At 37.9% G+C, this 17412-nt stretch overlaps 2 protein-coding genes across 5 annotated transcripts in view; one reads left to right on the top strand and one right to left on the bottom strand.

Annotated features, from left to right (window-relative positions):
- Nucleotides 1-17412, top strand: part of IMMP2L (inner mitochondrial membrane peptidase subunit 2) — an 861434-nt gene that overhangs the window by 621097 nt on the left and 222925 nt on the right. The gene's annotated exons all lie outside the window — the stretch shown is intronic.
- LOC309845310 (chromobox protein homolog 3) lies at nt 14326-16107 on the bottom strand. Its single transcript, XM_082693088.1, has one exon. The coding sequence runs from the start codon at nt 16039-16041 to the stop codon at nt 15490-15492; it is 552 nt and encodes a 183-aa protein (XP_082549214.1). The 5' UTR covers nt 16042-16107; the 3' UTR covers nt 14326-15489.

Below are 17412 nucleotides of genomic sequence, written 5' to 3' on the forward strand. Positions count from 1 at the left end.
TTGTGAAACCTCACCAGATGGGACCGAACCTTCCACCCCTAGTGTAAAAAACCACCTCTGGTTGGTAGAGGATGGAACTGTGGAAATGTATGTTTCTGCATCTCTTCTGTGTCACAGAAGAGCCAAGGTTATATGATAGGTGGATATAAAATGACATTGGGCAAAGCTTATCTCTTTGAACAAAGCTTATGTTTCAAAGCATAAAACAAAAACTATTCTTAACTATGACTATTTCACTGAAGAAGTTGGCAGTCCTAATTCCTGTTCCTTTTTCTTCACTCAATAACTAGTCATTCACTAAATTATATATATTTTTTAAAAAGTCAATAAAGAAAACATGTTGAAGAAGGAAAAAGATGTCAGTAAAGCTGCTGAAATCTAAATAAGGTTAGTAGTTTAGTAAATCTTTAAAAGAAATTAAGCCAATGTTAAGTTCTTAGTTTTGGTTATGTAAGCTGTTAACATTAGGGAAATCTGGATGAAAGATATATGGGCACTCTCCCTACTATTTTTGTAACTGTCTGTAATACTGTAATTATCTCAAAATACTTTTTTGACAAAAAGCTCCGAGTAGTTACTGGGGGGCAGGGGTGACATAAGAACTAAATTAGTGGGGGTATACCCTGTCATGATAGCTTCTTTTTAAAAAAGCCCAAAGTATAATGAGAGCTAGAAGCTTAGGAAAGCACATCAAATACTAAAATGTCATTTCAGAAATACAGGGTTGCGTATGGGCAATTTCCAGCATTCAGACTTTTTGGATTTACCTGACACCTGGCAAGCACCTCAATAATGTGGCGTAAATTATGAGTTACTTCATCTGAAAGAAGCAAAAGGCCAAATTACTTCCAAAACCTTTGAAAGAATGGCTCTTTGATCACCTTTCTCAAAGATATCTAGGAAAAGTTTCTGAACCTTCCAGAATAAATGAGCCACACCCATCTATGCTGTCCACATCACCCCAACCTGACACACTTAACACCTCTCACTGTATCCCTAACTAGGGTGCCTACCCCTCCAGGCAGAGACCTACCTATTGTTTAACTTTCCTCACTTCTTAGTGCACAGTAGGTACTTGTAGAATTGATTTTTTTTTTCAAGGAATCAGTGAATTTGATTGGTGGGGCGAGGGTCGGATGGCAGGGGATGGAGCGAGTCAGCATGGGGTGGGTGATGTGTACATGGTAAACGCTTCTGTGTAAGACCACCTTTGGTTCCGTGTTCTCTTGAGTTCAAGTGAGAAAGAAACCATGAGAACAGCACTTCTCTGAAGCCCTTGCCTTCTTGAGGGTGCTTGAAAATATGCCCTCCCTGCTCTATAGAATTAAATAGAAATGAGCCTGAAATCAAGAGGTACCTTTATAAGAAAAGCCCTGGATAGCGTTGGCTCAATATATTTGCAGATATGTTCTTTTAAAGTTCCATCTGTGATCTCTAATACTGAAATCCTGGTTACTTGAAGATGTACGTTAGTTCAATCTATCTCACAAGTTCAACCCCAGCCAGTTTCAGAGTTGTCCTACAGCAAGTCAATCAAAAATCAATTACCAGTTATCAGTTGGTCATTTTAAACACGATATTGAAAGTATAAAGGGGGGAAAAATACCACTTGAAAGTAAATACACTGAGCAGAGAAAGTCATGCAAAAGTCAGCATATGGAAAGGGATCATCATCGACGGCCGGCCCTGAATTGGCTTTGGCTTCCTCGAAGCATCCTCTTCATGGTTGGTGCATTTAGTATGCAACGTGGCTGCTGCTGCTTGAAGGTTATTAAGTTTGACCTAGATTTTATTGGTGTTCGCTCTAATCTACTCAATTATCTTTGGGGGTTTGCATGTGTCTCTCTGAGAAAGATGAAGCACTGACTTCAACTGGCATATTGAGTAGTTGGAAAGATTTGATAAAATGCTAATTGATAATAATGAAAAGCTGAGTCACTATTTTGATAAAAATTTGTTTTCTTCTTATTAGGGAAATTCTTTTTTTAATGAAAAGAAGGATGGCTTATAAAGAACCCCAGGAAGAGAAATATAACAATAAGGATCTTATTTCTTTGGTATTTTTGCAGCTCCCACATCTTCGACTGGAGGATCACGGTGAAAGGCACTAAACTTTTAGAGCCCTAGGCTCAGGAATCACTGTCAGAGGCCATAAAGATTTCCTTCTCTGAATTCTAAGTCTAAATGCAAATCACTCAGGACAGAAAGTCTCCATTTTCTTAAATAACATCCCGAGAACACCGATTTATAACTCTCTTGACAATAATTTCATAATCTTCTGTTGTCAGACACCTGATTTCTCCTGTCTCTTGGGCTATATTATCAAACGTCTAAGAACTCCAGCAAGTAGAAGACAATTGCCCGAGGGGGAGAGAGCCTTGCACACTTAACACCAGCATCTATAGCTTGTTCACTGGTGGCCTCTTGTTGGTGATGTGGTGGATTCTGAGGAGGGGAGCAGAAGATGACAAGGTAGCACAGAGGAAGAAGACGCTTGGCTTTCGTTTAAATAACAACAAAAAGGACAGCAGCATTCTAGTAGTTTCCCAATACTTTTTTCACACGTTTCCTTGTTTTCTAAGTTTGGGCAGGATTTCAGTTAAATTCTGAAAATGGTTCCTTTTATTTATAAATTTTTATTTTCACTGATTTCTTGTTATTCATTTAGAGATTCGATTTTTTTTTCTTTTTGCTAGGCAACCACACTTTTCTCTTGATACTGATTTTTTAAAATATGTAATACCTTAACATGCCTCAGGCATTTTTAAAAAATGTGATAGAAAGCAAGATACTCTCTTATCTTGTCTTTTCTCTCCCTCCCCCTCCCTCCGGAGACTTTATAAATGCGTATGCAAGCAAAGAAGTATTCATTTACTTTATACTCGTCCTTCTTCTCTAGTATTTTTAATGGAGGAGCGTGGCCTAGGATCAGACTGACTTGGGTTCTCAGTTTCTTCATCTCTAATATGAGCTAATAATGTCATCTTGTCAGGACTGTTAGAAAGGTTAAATGAGAAAAAGCATGTAAAAAAACTCCTCACAATTTCTGACACACAGATAGTGCTCAGTGAACGCGATTATCATTATTCATAGCCTTTGAATGAATGGAGAGGAGTGAAAAGGAAAAAGCCTATTTGTTTCCAAGGGCTGCCAGAACAAATTACCACAAACTTGGTGGCTTAAAACAACAGAAGTGTCTTCTGTCTCATTTCCTGAGGCCGGAAGTCTGTTTACAGGGAGGTACTCTTTCCCCAAGGCCCTTGGAGACGCTCTGTGCTTTCTTCTTCCACTTCTGCTGGTTGGTAATGTTCCTAGGCTCCAGGCTGTCTGCATTGATTTAATTTCTGTCTCCCTCCTCATATGGCCTTCTCTCTTCTCTGTGTGCTGTTCCCCTGTACCTCTCTTACAAGGGTTTGTCATTGGATTTAGGGCCTGCCTGGATAATGGAGGATAATCTCATCTCAAGATCCTTAACTTAATTACATCTGCAAAGACCCTTTTCCCAAATAAGTCCCCCTTTGGGGATTACAGGTAAATGGGATTATGATGTGAATTTATTTTTTGGGTGGGACACCAATCAACCCAACTAAAAATGTCTTTTTGTAACTCATTTCATGATGATGTGTTCTTGAGAACCATTAATGTCCTCCAAACTGTAATATTGTAAATATGGAGGCATTAATTGGCATTTCGTTTTATAGCAGTATCACACACAGTAAAAGTTTACTGGCAACCTATGAAATATAAAATTATCAAATTGATGGTAATAAAATAGACGTAAAGTTAGAAAAATGTATTGTTTCTGCCCATATAGCTGTTTGGTTTTCCTGCCACCCTTTGGCTCTATATGTGTGTGAGGGTGGGGGGGAGGAGGGCTGGAAATAGAGTGGGAGGTTAAAAAAAAGAATACACTGAGGGGGTTTTAACCCTGCTTAAGAACAGAAACTTGGATTGTCTTGTCACTTCTTCAAGGATTCACTTTTACTCTCTGTTGTACATTTCCTATCCCAATGGGGACCCGCCTCCTCTATATACTAGTAGAATGGCTTATTCATTCTGTCCTAGCACAAAAAGAGGTGTAAGGTGCAGTATTTTCTATTATCTTTTGCAATAAAAAAAGTAGAGAGAATATTTAATTTTTTTTTTAAGCATATGACTCTGCTTCAAAGAACCACCGTTTGTAAGAGAGAAAACTCTTGATTGTTCTATAAACATTCAGAGGGAACCCATGCTGTAAAATCTTCATTTCATCTTGCCGGTATCATCATAATCACTGCAATGTCCTATAATTTGTTTATGACCAAATCGTCTGGCCAATACACTGCTTTCTAATTCTGATTTCTTTTACAGTTGATTAACTTACAGCAACTCCATATGTCCATAAGAGTGATCGAGTGCTAGAGACATTGTCTGTGTTGTTAGCATCTAAATAAACATTTTTTTTAGTTGGCAGAATGTAAAAAGTATTGGCGGTGTTAAACAATTAACCTCTCACTGGATAAGAAATGCCTTACTAGTCTTTTTAATTCACTACTCAGCCTGTGTGTTAGGAATACGTTAGGAGATGTATGATTTCTCACTAGTAAAGAGCTTCCAATGTATTATTAAACTCTTCACCCTTAAAGCTTTTCTAAATCTGGGGTGCCTGGGTGGCTCAGTGGGTTAAGGCCTCTGCCTTCAGCTCGGGTCAGGATCGGGCCCCACATTGGGCTCTGCTCAACGGCGAGCCTGCTTCCTCTTCTCTCCCTTTCTGCCTACTTGTGATCTCTTTCTGTCAAATAAATAAATAAAACCTTTAAAAAAAAAAAAAACAGCTTTCCTAAATCCTCCTCAGAGATATGCTTCCCTTTCTTAATTAACAGAATATTTTCCATGATGAAAATTTTTCAGGAAGGTCTGTTTGGTATTTGTCCAGCAAGGTATACAGTTTATTCTTGGTCCTTCAGTGTTCATGAAATCTCATTGTCACATCTAAATCTGAAGGGCAGGGCCTGTGCATGAGGTCCCACCTGTTGTCCAGTACCCCGCTGTTATTCATCTACCAGGACCTCCATGGGCAGAAGTGAGACATGTGCTCCCTATTTCCTTATTATCCATCCCTGAGGAAGACTGCACATGTCCAAGCAGTCCTTAGTCAGACTTCAGATTTTCTTTGACAACAGTGTGTGAAAAACCATAAGTACCCAACTTTACCGTTCCCAAGGTGTTTCGTTCTAACTGTTCTTCACTCGCTGACGTCTACTGCGAGATAGTCTCAGCCTTCCCAAATGTCATTTGCCACTCTCTGTTCCCTCTCTGGCCATGTCTTCCCTCCCTGCCATTGCTGCACAAGAGGATATGGAGTCACTGGGCGGATGCAGAGGAGCAGGTTTTCATGGCATGGTTGGGACAGCAGGGCAGAGAAGAGGTGGCTACCTCAATCTGAGAGCGCTTATAAACCTTGATTAGTGATGTAGGCGCAAACAGCAACTACTTCCCAGAAACTCTCTGGCATTTAGTCAACCTTTTGCTTGCTTTCTTGTTCTCACATGACATTAAAACAAAACAAAACAAAACCCAAATACTGAATTGGATAAAATAAAGATGAGTTTCTCTTCCTTAAAAAAAAAAAAAAAGTATCCTATGCTCATGAGGTGAACAATCCTAACATTTAAATGTCTTTTCCTATAATTTTTAATGCTCATAGAAGCATATTATGTCCAGAACTAAATGTATTTGATTTTTTTTTAAATCTGAAATTTGGATTTTCTTTAACTTGGTATTTCTAATCTGAGATCTGTCATGAACATATCTAATTATCTGTAGCCTCATAAACCTAATGCATTATTTGTCATCTGTGCCCATCATTCCATAGCTTAAATGTCTTATAATTTTTAAGCCATTTATTTCTCATTGAGCACATATTGTTTCGTATTTTTCTGCTATTACAAGTAGTGTTGCAGTGCTCGTGTTCGTAGAAGCTTTACAGTTGCTTCTGCTGTATGGAGTCCAGCGTTTGCTGGGCCCAGAGATTCATACCTTTTAAAATCTAACAGGTCCAACCAAATGGCATATTTAAAAAAGAAGAAGGGGAAGGATGAATGATTTCACTGGCTTTCATGTACAGTGTACCTGAGAGTTTTCATCTTTGGGTTTGCTTGTATTTTTGTTTCTTGCATTTAGCTGGTTACTGGAAAGGAGTATATCTGTAAAGTCTAGACCCATGCTTTGGGGTATGGATGCCTAACTATGCTTAACATTGCACATACCATAGAAAGCCTTCTAGGAACTCCTTCCACCTCCCAAGACGAGAAATTTCTCAGTGCATTTACTGTGATTTCAGTAGAGGAAATTACTTTGATACATATTTACTATCCCATCAGGTCCCTGAAATAAATACATGAATTTTCCAGGAAATCTTGAATAGAAATTAAAGGATTAGGCAGGTTAATAGTAGATAGCAGTAATAATTGTCTCTTTCTTCCTTGATAAATGTGAGTAAAGGTAGAGAAAATATTTTTGCATGCATTGCCAGGAACCGAGGCTAGGGACATTGTTGTCAAGATGGAGAAATAAAATCATACACAGTTCTGTGCTGTGGCACGCCTTTAATCCTGACTCCAGGGGATTTTTTGCAACTCCCCTTTCAGCCTCTTTTAGTCAAGTTGGTGTATTAGGGGTACTTAGCACTGACATGTATAAATCTGTTTGTACACTCTGATGTACTGTTTAAACAAAGACAAATCATTGATTCTTTATTCTTGTTTTCCTGTCCATGAAGATAGAATAATTTCCACATAATTGAAATTAGACTATGACTGCTAAAATCAAGTTTGCTGAGTGCTTAAAAACCCTTGGAGGGAAAGGCAATTTTAACATAAATTAATGTCTTTTGATTTACATTTTGTAATGTATTTTTAATTTTACTTAGAGCTGAATTTGAATTCATACATTTTTATAACTTCTGTCTTTTAGATTTAAACTTCTTACCATACATGATAGCTTAGGTAAATGGTGGTGAGAAAGCATGCAATTCATGGTTGAGTAATTTCCTATTCTTGGCTATGTGTATATTCTAATTTTAATTTCTAATTGCTCATACTTATGCCTTGTCTTAACTAGCAAAAAGTATTCAAGATACCTTTTAAAAATATGTGTGGAATTATTGATGGTTATTTGGGTGGTGTCTTGAAGAAATGCTTGATATATATATATGCATTACATAGACATGCATTTATATATCTAAATGTATGGATACATATACAAACATTTATTTCTGTATATACGTATAAGTGATTATGTATTCATAAAGACATAAACATACTTCACATCTACTTAAGAGTAAATTATAGTGTTTTTTCCTAAATATCTTTGATTTTCACACATCCTACCATCCTCCCATTTGGTACCTTCTAAATTAAATCTCATTAACGTGAGCCTGCAGGCAGGATATTGAAATAAAAGCTTCTCCTGAATCAAAAAATATCTTCTTCAATGACTAGGTGTAATATTATGTGTCCCTACTACTAGAATTATGTGTTGTCAACCAAAAATAATGAATGAGAAGAGAAGATTATCATGAGCTCCCTTTGTCAGTGGGACGTCTCTACTGTATGAGGTCACTCATCACCTGGGCAAATTTGATAGAGGAGATTCATCACCTTTCCCCCAAATGTGACCCAGTCTTCTACTTGATGTAACAATCTCTTCATCTCATAGACTTCAGAGTCAGCTCTGATGTCCTTTTCTCAGCTCAGTGATTAATCTCTGATAAAAATGTCAAAGTCTCAGGGATACTCCCTTTCTTTTCACAGTGTTGTCTCCCATCAAACTTTTCAGCATTTATAATAATGAATATCTCCCTGCTGGTGTATTATCTACCCTCCGTAGCACCTAGCCCAATGTTTGGGGGTCATCATAGGAATTAAGTAAATATATGTCGAATGAGTGGATAAACACAATAAGATTCATTGTAGTAGTTTACTGAAGTACAACTCTCAGCAAGTCAGTCTGCTGCCTGCACATTTGTAGTAGATCTCAGAGAGCTACTGAGCAAAGACCAGACACCTCACTGTGGTGTTTAAAGCCATTAAGAGCTTGCTGTCCTTTTCAAATCTCCTCTGAATATTCTTTTGCAGTCATCCAAATTTTTTCAGTGGGTCTTCATATTTCCTGCTTCATCCCAGGGTTAGCATGCATTGTTCCTTTAGTTTGTGTTTTCATGCCAGATGCCAGGGTTGCTCACTGCAGAATGACCTAACCCGTCCATTCTCCTCCAAGCTTAAGGCTTAACTTCCCGTACTTCAAAGTTCTCTAGCAGTTCCTTCCTTGGCGCCCCCAAGGAACTACCACTCTTCTTTAACATTGCTCCTTTTCTTGAATATTAGGCTTCTTCTCCTAACTCGTGAGACTAAGAATCTCTCTACTCTTCCCTTTCCCCTGGGAATGAAGATCTAGTTTGTTGAGCAGAGGGAGTGGTAGGTGGGGTTTATAATCCCTGGGTGTCTGCAGGTAGGGGATGGAGAAGGATCAACGGAGTGGGAGGTTGCAGTCTAGAGCCCCATCACGTTGGAGGGGAGTTCCAGAAGGCCTGGAGGTTGGGACAGTTCATGTTAGGCTCAGAGAGTAGCCTGTGAAAGAGAAGGAAGTCCACCAAAATAAAAAGCTCTACCATTCAATGTTTCCTTCTTCAAATTTTTGCTTTAATACAGTCTGGTTCCTGGGCAGAAGTAGAGTAATTTCATGGCATTGTACTCTGACTGCTAATGCACTGGAAGTTTTCTTAGGAACCTTTAGGTGAAAGTCGTATGACCTCATTATACCCTATCATGCCTCATGAGGTACTTCTCTTAGGGCTATCAGTAAGTGGATTTCTATATAAAATGAACTCATTTCTCTTCTGACTGAGTATGCAACTATCTCATCTCCCTTGACTAAACTATTTATTCAGGCACCTAACCAAGTGAATAAACAAAATCACTGTACTAATATTCTTAATTCTCCCAGCAAAGTGAACCACAGTTTGGCCAGTGCCCACAACATCTCCCTCATTTCGTACCACTCTTCCACTCTCTTGGCCTTCCTGCCACTCTGACTTTCTTGGAGTTACTCAAGTGCCCAAGATTTTCTCTAGACACAGGACTTTTGCATATGCTCTCAATCTACCTGAAATGTCCCTTCTGTCTACCGTCACCTTCACTCTCCCAGAGTAGGTCAGATTCCCCTGTGAGAAGTATTTGTGGCTTCAGGTACCCTTCTTTCAGAGTTGTTAGCACAGCTAAGTTCTTAGCACAATGTTGGGTGAGTCCTTGATCCTTTAATCAAGGAATCCTTCTTTCCCACTAGAGTTGAAGCTCTTTGAAAAGGCGGACTATATTTATTTTTTGCTCACTTTTTTTTTTAATCCTAGGGCATGGTACCTACAAGGTACTCAGTAAATGTTTATTAAATGAAGTGAAGTGAGAATTTAAATTCCGCTTGTGAATCCAGTTATTTTACTCCATAGATACAGCTTTCTGTAATATCGTTATCCCCGTTCTCTAAACCCTCTAAAATATAAGAAACCCAAATACATGGGAAAAAGCTTCTGAGCATAGATACTTGAAAACAGGGCTTTGGTAGATACATAATTACCTATGTAGAAAATAATCATTTTTGTCTTTTATGCAATAAAGAGGGTTAACAATTTAAAATGTTAACAATTTTAAGGAGAGGGTACCTTTCTCACGCTGTGTGATCTTAGAAACCTTAAATATAGCTTAAGTATCAATATTTGCCTGATTCCAGGGAAGACTATACACAGAAACATCTGAAACATCCTCAAAGCCTTTTACATTTCAATAGCAGGAGAATAATGCTTTTACTACCTGACTTTGTTGTAGAGTTTTCTCAGTAGAGTGAACACTAAATCAGTTACCCAGCAAGTTCATATCTAAGGAAAGATGTTCAAAGAATTATTCCATAAGACTTTTCATGCCTGGATCTTCAATGAATGCCTGCATGGTTTAGTGAGACTAAACTATAAATAATTTTGAAGGGGAGAGTGAGGTTTGATGGCTTAATAAGAAAGGGGTCAGTTCACTCTGGACACTGAGGTTGCTTGAAGCAGAGCTACTGTTTATAAGGATAAGGCTTTTTCTCCTTTTGTAGCCAATTTTATGAATTTCTTATTAATATTTGCTTTGCCTTCCTTACTACTTTCCTGAGTATACCTGTAAACAAAAACATAGGTGGTGTTTGAGTGTAGCTCCATAGAAAGCAGCATGCATGATCAATGGTTTCACCTCCTCCCTCTCCCTCATGAGCCACATGCAGTCAGGAAGCAACTGCTATCAGTTCTGCTACTGCGGTGTCTTGACTCCTAGTTGTCTTCTACCTTTCCATCCTGGGAGTGTCCGTGTTCAGCATCAACGTCCTACTAAGCATTCTCCTCTTTGGGGTTTGGCCCCCACCCACTCCTCGGTCCCTCCCTCTCCCCCTTGGCATTTCTCCTTCTGAAATACAAATCTGATCGCCCTATCACTTAAAACCTTTAAATGGCCCATAACAATAATAACAAATTAATGTAAAAATTGTATCACGTGCCAGCCCTGTTCAGAGGACTTTTCATATATGAAGTCCTGACCGTGTCCTGGGACTGTCCCGGGACAGTAAATCTAGAAACTGTTACTCATCATCACTTTTGTATAATAATAAAGTTGACGTTGATGGAGTACCTGTTTGGACCAGACACTGCTCTAAGCTCACATTTTGCAATATTAACTCATCTAGTCCCAACAACACCTCATGAACAACAACTTTTTTTTTAAATTGTGGAAACGGAATCACTAAACAAGTCTTGAGTAGCTTGCCCAAGGTGACATGGTTAATAAGTGGAGAGAGAGCATTCCAGCCCAGGCAGACCACATTCCAAAGCCCCGCTCAGAATACTTTTCCAAATTGGCTCCTTGATTTGAGCCCCTACCTCACAGTGCCTATCTTGCTATTCTTGCAAACCACAGTTTTCGCTGGTGTTGCATTCTCCTGCCTTCTGTTCTGTCACACTGCACCAAACAGATGCTCTTGTAAATGAATCCTTCTCCTGGACCACCTCGATTCACTCAAGCTCTTCATTACTTCTGGAAACCATTTGTCTGAGGTTATGACCTAGCGTGTTCACAGCTGAAAGGTTACACCTAAGGAATACTCTGGACTCTTGCTCCCACCCGCCAAAGTGTGTAGCCTAAAGAAATCAGTTGTGGTGATTCCCAAACATATTTATGCTAGTTGTACCTACTATGGTACATATGTACTTGAATTATTCTATGAATTGGTGAAATATGAATAAGAAAAAAAGTCAAATGTCTTGAGAGACAAATGTACAGTGACTTTTCTTTTTTAAATAGCTATCACATGTGGTCAGACAACTGTGAATGCCTAGGAAAAATTGGTAAAAGTCTAGAAGGGTTCTTTATTCAGATTTTGTTACAAATACCATTTTTAAGTTTTCACTCCAATGTGAAGAAGCTAAAACTGGGAATTCTAAACAGTGTTGTTGAATATGGTGTAGGAAAGACTTATCAGACCTTCAACTTCTGAGCTTCAACCCAAAGAGAAGGACTTCTTATCTCAGGAGATTGAATTTATTGAGTATCATATGTTTAATAATACAATGATATAATTAAGAAATGAATATATGAGGGGTGCCTGCATGGTTAATTTGGTTAAGCAAATGCCTCCTGATTTCTGCTCAGGTCATGATCTTAAGATCATGAGATGCAGCCCTGTGTAGGGCTCTGAACTGGGTGTGAGGATTGCTTAAGAGTCTCTCTCTCTGCCTTGCCTTCTGCCTGTCCAGTACTCTCAGGTGCCCTCGCTCTCTCTAAAAAAGAAAAAAAAAAAAGGAAGAAAGAAAAAATGAATGTATGATTTTTAAAGTATAAATCCATGCCTTGCCAACTTAAAAAGATATTAATCTTACAAATACCAATCTGGATTGTGTTGAATGAGGGGATTTCTAATATCTTTGAAATATGATACCATATGTACCTTCACACCCATGTGCTAGCCAAACCACAGAATTCAGGATTCTCCTGGTATTTATGTTGAGGTGCTTTCTGAAGTCTCATTTTCTGTCTTTGAATGTGCTTCCCCTTTGCCTGAAATGCCTTTCCTTAACCTTCTTTTTGCTAACTAACTCATCTGTTGGTTTTAGATATTACCTAGTCTGCAGTATCTTGCCAGACATTTCAAGATAGGTTGTATACTCCTCTAAATGTCTATTACAAACGACTACCCAGACAAAACATACTATAATTAAAAATTTGGAGGAAATTAATGTATTCAGCCCTTTTTTACTTTTTTTCCCCCCTAATGGAGAAGACATGATAGGACAGTTTTTAAAAATGTAAAGAAAAGTAATAAATTAAACTTTTCTAATCCTACTATCCTATCCAGAATAAATCTACAGGGCAATCACAGACGTGACCATGACTTAAAGATTAATAATATTCTGGTTCTGAGAATAGAACCCATATAACAAAGGAGTCATGTGAAATTTTGACTTGAGAATGATGAGCTCCAAAACATTTTCTTTTTTTAAGGTATTGTGGTCAGTCTGATTATGTGTAAAAAGGAAAACAGGTTACAAAATATGATACATAACTATCAGTAAACAGCAAAGTTAGGTTTAGGTGGATGTAGTGGTTTCCATGGCAAGCCTCCTTCATCTAATCAAAGTGATATTTTGTAATCATGAAGAGGATATAATTATAAGCATTTATTATCTAAGTGGGATGATTTTTGATAAGGGTGAAACAGGATTGCTTTTATTAGAATGAGATAGAAATCCAATCAGAAGATATAAAGATTATGTTAATTATGTGGTTCTGGTGCTTAAGAGAGAACATACGCTTCTCTTGGACTCACTTTCACTGGCGAATAGCCATTTAACCTACGATGTGCTAGAGCTGAGAAGCTGAAGTACTTAAATATTGTGCCCCCAACCCCGCCATGATCTGGATATATAGCAAGCCCCAAACAAAGGGGTGAGACGAATGCAATTAGGTCTCAGTAAGAACCATCACCCAAAGTGAAGTGGCCACATACCATATACACCAAAATATTGTCTCCAAGAAATATTTTCTCTATAACCAATAGGTTTTGTGCAGAAATCAAAGACTAAACTCTGGAGATTAGTGGATTTGAATGTATCTGGAAGAATGGTTTTTATTGGCAGCTGAACTTTCAGCTGTGTCCATTTTGCTCTGGGCTGCTAGTCCTATGAAGATAATTCTGTATGACAAGATCTTGTCACTTCTTCTTATTAACACCCTTCAAGTGTCCCCCATTGCCTACAAAATAGAGTATATACTTCTTAGATGGATATTTAAGTTTTGCTACAGTCAGTCCATCCCCAATTTATAATGTATGTTTGTTAGCTTCCATTAAACTGCATTTAGCCTAATCAAAGAATTCAGGGTTTTTCTAATATGAATCCTTGATACACTTTATCATCTATGTGCTTTTAGTCACATTTTATACCACCCATGCCCATAACTCACATTTTTCTAATTTCCCCGATCAGTATCAGCTCGGTCGGGACTAATCTTTTTCTTAAAGGGGGGTACAGTACTCATTAACTGCACAGGTTTTGTGTATCTAGGTTCAAATGCTTTACTATTTTCTCTGTTTGACAAAGCCTAAATTACTGTCATTTAGTGTCCTACCTCTATAGTAAGTACTTAGTAAATAGTACCTTATTATCATGGTCATTATATCTCACATCCAGCATTTATCGTGTTCTGCTTTCAGTTGTAATTTCTGTGTATATCATTCTTTATATTGTGTTTCTTGAGGTCAGAGGCTTTGCCATACTTAACTTAATAATCTTCCTGAACACGCTTTGATCAAATTAGTTTACAAACTCCATAAAATGAATGCGTTCAGATGTTGATGCCAGTTACCTAATTCTCCACTTTATACATTTTGAGTTATTTTAGTTTATAATCACAAATTAATTGCATTTCTATAAATTATAAGCCACTGTGTGTGCGTGTGTGTGTGTGTGTGTGTGTGTTTCAGTGATTCCTTTTACTATCTGGTGTGTTACTGAGGGAATTTCCTATCTGAAACAAATGATCTAAGCCAAAATGATCTGCACTTATCAAGATGGCAACCTGTAGCCTTCTTAAATAATTATCTTAAACTCAATACCTATACTTATGTTTGATTCAAATTCCCTAAAAAATTAATTTGTAAATGAAGCTTCCATCACTGTGGGTAAAATGCCCATGAGGAGGATTATAAAGAGAAGCTTTAAAATTTGGTATTCATCATTTTGATTTTTTTTTTTTTTTTTTTTTAAAGGAATATAAAACTATTTATTGACCACTGTTTACCAGTATTTACAATAAAGTAAACAATATACAGTTGGATAACATTGACTACAAAGTTACTGTTTTTCCTGGTTTCTGCTGAACCAGTAACTCAAATACTGAAAAGACTGAGCCTACATGTCAGGAATGAACTGGGGTAAAGAAAAAACATGCAGGTGAAGAATTTGGATTATACAAGCCTGTCCACCCATTTACTCCAGCAGGTGCTAAACTGCCAACATCTCTAACCATCTGATTATGATTAGCTTCCATGAAGGAAGTTGTAGACAGTCCATGAATCGTGACCTTTTAGTCAATACAGCACAGAGAATTTCAACTTCTTAAGAAGGAATGGTTCACTAGAAGGAACCTTTACATGTCCATTTAACTAAAGTATTGCTTACCTAAGTAAAACACACAAGGACTTGTCTAGTTTTGTCATTTGGGTGGGGAGGTTGTTGGTAGTGATAAAATTTTCCTTTCAGGGATCTTGCAAATATACTTGCGTTTATATGGCTGTAGAGAAGGATATGGATTCTGATATGGCTGCTTTTAAATTGTCCAATTTAAATTGTTTACATTATATTTAAATTGTCCAATTAATTACAAAATTTGAAGGTTAAGGCCTCAGGAAAAACTTCAGTTTAAGTGATTTATTTCTTAAAATGCTGAAAATGATAGCATCCCAGAAACATGGGCTTATGCATGGTTATAAAATGCTGTTTTTGTTTTGGTGAATGTTAAAAACAAAAACCACTTACGTATTTTAAGTATACACAAAAAAAAAACCCCAAATAAACAAAAAACCCAGAATGGTCCTTAGGCATATAGGAGTTAAACACAAATTCTGACTGAGTAAAGACTATGAAGATTTCCTCCAACATTTAGAAAAGGTTCTCTAATGCAGGGGGATAATATATCATGGTCTCAAATATTCTTTTCCGATAAAGGAAGCAACTACAGAAAGCTTTTATTTGTTTAAAGTAACCAGTGCTATAGATGCAAAAACCCCAACAACTCCCCCAATACTACTTCAAAACAAACATATCAAACTTGATTTTCATTAGAATGTTATTTCTTCACACTAATAAATCAAAAAACAAAGACCCAGATTTTATATATATATATAAATATATATAAAAAGCAATGCAAACAATTATTGAGCTTCATCTTCTGGACAAGAATGCCAAGTTAGTCTCTCTTCATAAAAAGCAATTACAATTTGAGGACACTTCATGTTTGCCTCTTTTGCCAGCACCAAGTCTGCCTCATCTGAATCTTTCCATTTCATGAGAAACATTAACTCTCCACTGCTGTCTGTGGCACCAATTATTCGTTCAGGATCAAGACCTCTGGCAAAGCCTCTTGGTTTATCAGCAGCATCTCTTTTCTTCTTTGATTTGCTATCATCAGATTCACTGTCAGATAAAGATTTTCTTTTTGTACCATCTTTTTCTTTACCAGCTTTTTGAGAGTTAAGAAATGCTTCAATTAACTCTGGACAATCTAGATTTTCTTCAGGCTCCCAAGTATTGTCAGCATCTGTAAAACCCTTCCACTTCAGGAAATACTCCACCTTCCCATTCACTACACGTCGGTCCAGTACTTTTTCCACCACAAATTCTTCAGGCTCTGCCTCTTCTACTTTTTTACTCTTTCCATTCTGTTTCTTTCCCATTTTTTGCAATGTAGTTTTATTGGAGGCCATTTTTTATTGCAGACTTGAAGAGCTATTATTCACCGCCTCCGAGCTGCTCCGGGTCCCGGGTCTGCGGCGTCTTGATTTTTTTTTTTAAGATTTTATTTATTTATCAGAGAGAGAGGGGGAGAGCGAGCGAGCACAGGCAGACAGAATGGCAGGCAGAGGCAGAGGGAGAAGCAGGCTCCCCGCCGAGCAAGGAGTCTGATGCAGGACTCGATCCCAGGACGCTGGGATCATGACCTGAGCCAAAGGCAGCTGTTTAACCAACTGAGCCACCTAGGCATCCCCATCATTTTGATTTTTAAAGGTCAATTAACACAAACTAAGTCAGTTACTGTTGACAAACTCATCTCTCCAGGTCTCTGATTTCTTACCTACAAAATGACTTTGTTGTCTGAAGGTATAAAATCCTTTTCAGTTCAAGATACTATGTGATGCTGTTGTCAAAAATCAGAAAAAAGAGTAACCTTATTTTTTTATCGTATTATAAAGAGGACTTTTACCAGAATTCTCACTCACCCATTTAGTCAGTATATATTTGTTGAGCACCTATTGAGAATACAGACAGGCACTTCCTAAATCCCAGTTTTAGGAATTAGGAAGACCATGTTGAACAAGACATTTAAAGTTTCTGCCTTAATAGAATTTACAGTGAAGTCCAGAAGATAGACAGAGAGCAAGTAAACCATGAGACAGATTATAAGGCCAGGAAACAGATAGTGCTATGGAGGAAAATATGCTGAGGGGGAAAGGATGACAAGGAACTGTCTAGACAGAAGATTTAAATAGGCACACAGAATCCAAAGAACATTCCACGCAGAGGATAGAAAGTGAAGAAAAGGACCAGAGTCAAGATGTCTCATGGTGTGTTGAAGGAATCGAAGAGGCTAGTGTGGATGACGTAAAATGAGCAAGAGCAGTTGAGGTTGAAGGTGTAATGAAGGAACAGATCCTGTAAAGCAGAGATTCCCAGAGGGGGGGCAGTTTTGTGCCCTCTACCCCTATTCTGGAGATATTTGGCAATGCTTGGAGACATTTTTGGTTGTCAAAACTGTGAAGGAGATGCTGTCGTTACTGAGATCTAGTAAACAGGGGCCGGGGAGGTTTTACTGAATATCCTAAATTACACAGGTTAGCTCCTCTTGACTAAGAATTTTCCAGCTCAACCTATCTAGAGTGCCAAGACTGGGAATGTTGCATGTAAGGCTTGCAGGCTCACAGTAAGCAATTTGGATTTTATTCTGTGTGATGGAAAGCCATTAGAAACTTTTCAACAGGCAAGGAGTATGACACGATTAGACTTGTGTGGCGAATGACTAAAAATAGTGGAAAATAGAGACATAAAACCTAGTGAGAAAGTGACTGCAGCAGTCTAGG

Source organism: Mustela nivalis, assembly GCF_964662115.1.
Source record: "Mustela nivalis genome assembly, chromosome: 12".
Classification (NCBI taxonomy): Eukaryota; Metazoa; Chordata; class Mammalia; order Carnivora; family Mustelidae; genus Mustela; species Mustela nivalis.

Coding starts and splice junctions, on each gene's coding strand:
- LOC309845310 (XM_082693088.1), bottom strand. CDS start 16,041: ATGGCCTCCAATAAAACTACATTGCAAAAAATGGGAAAGAAACAGAAT.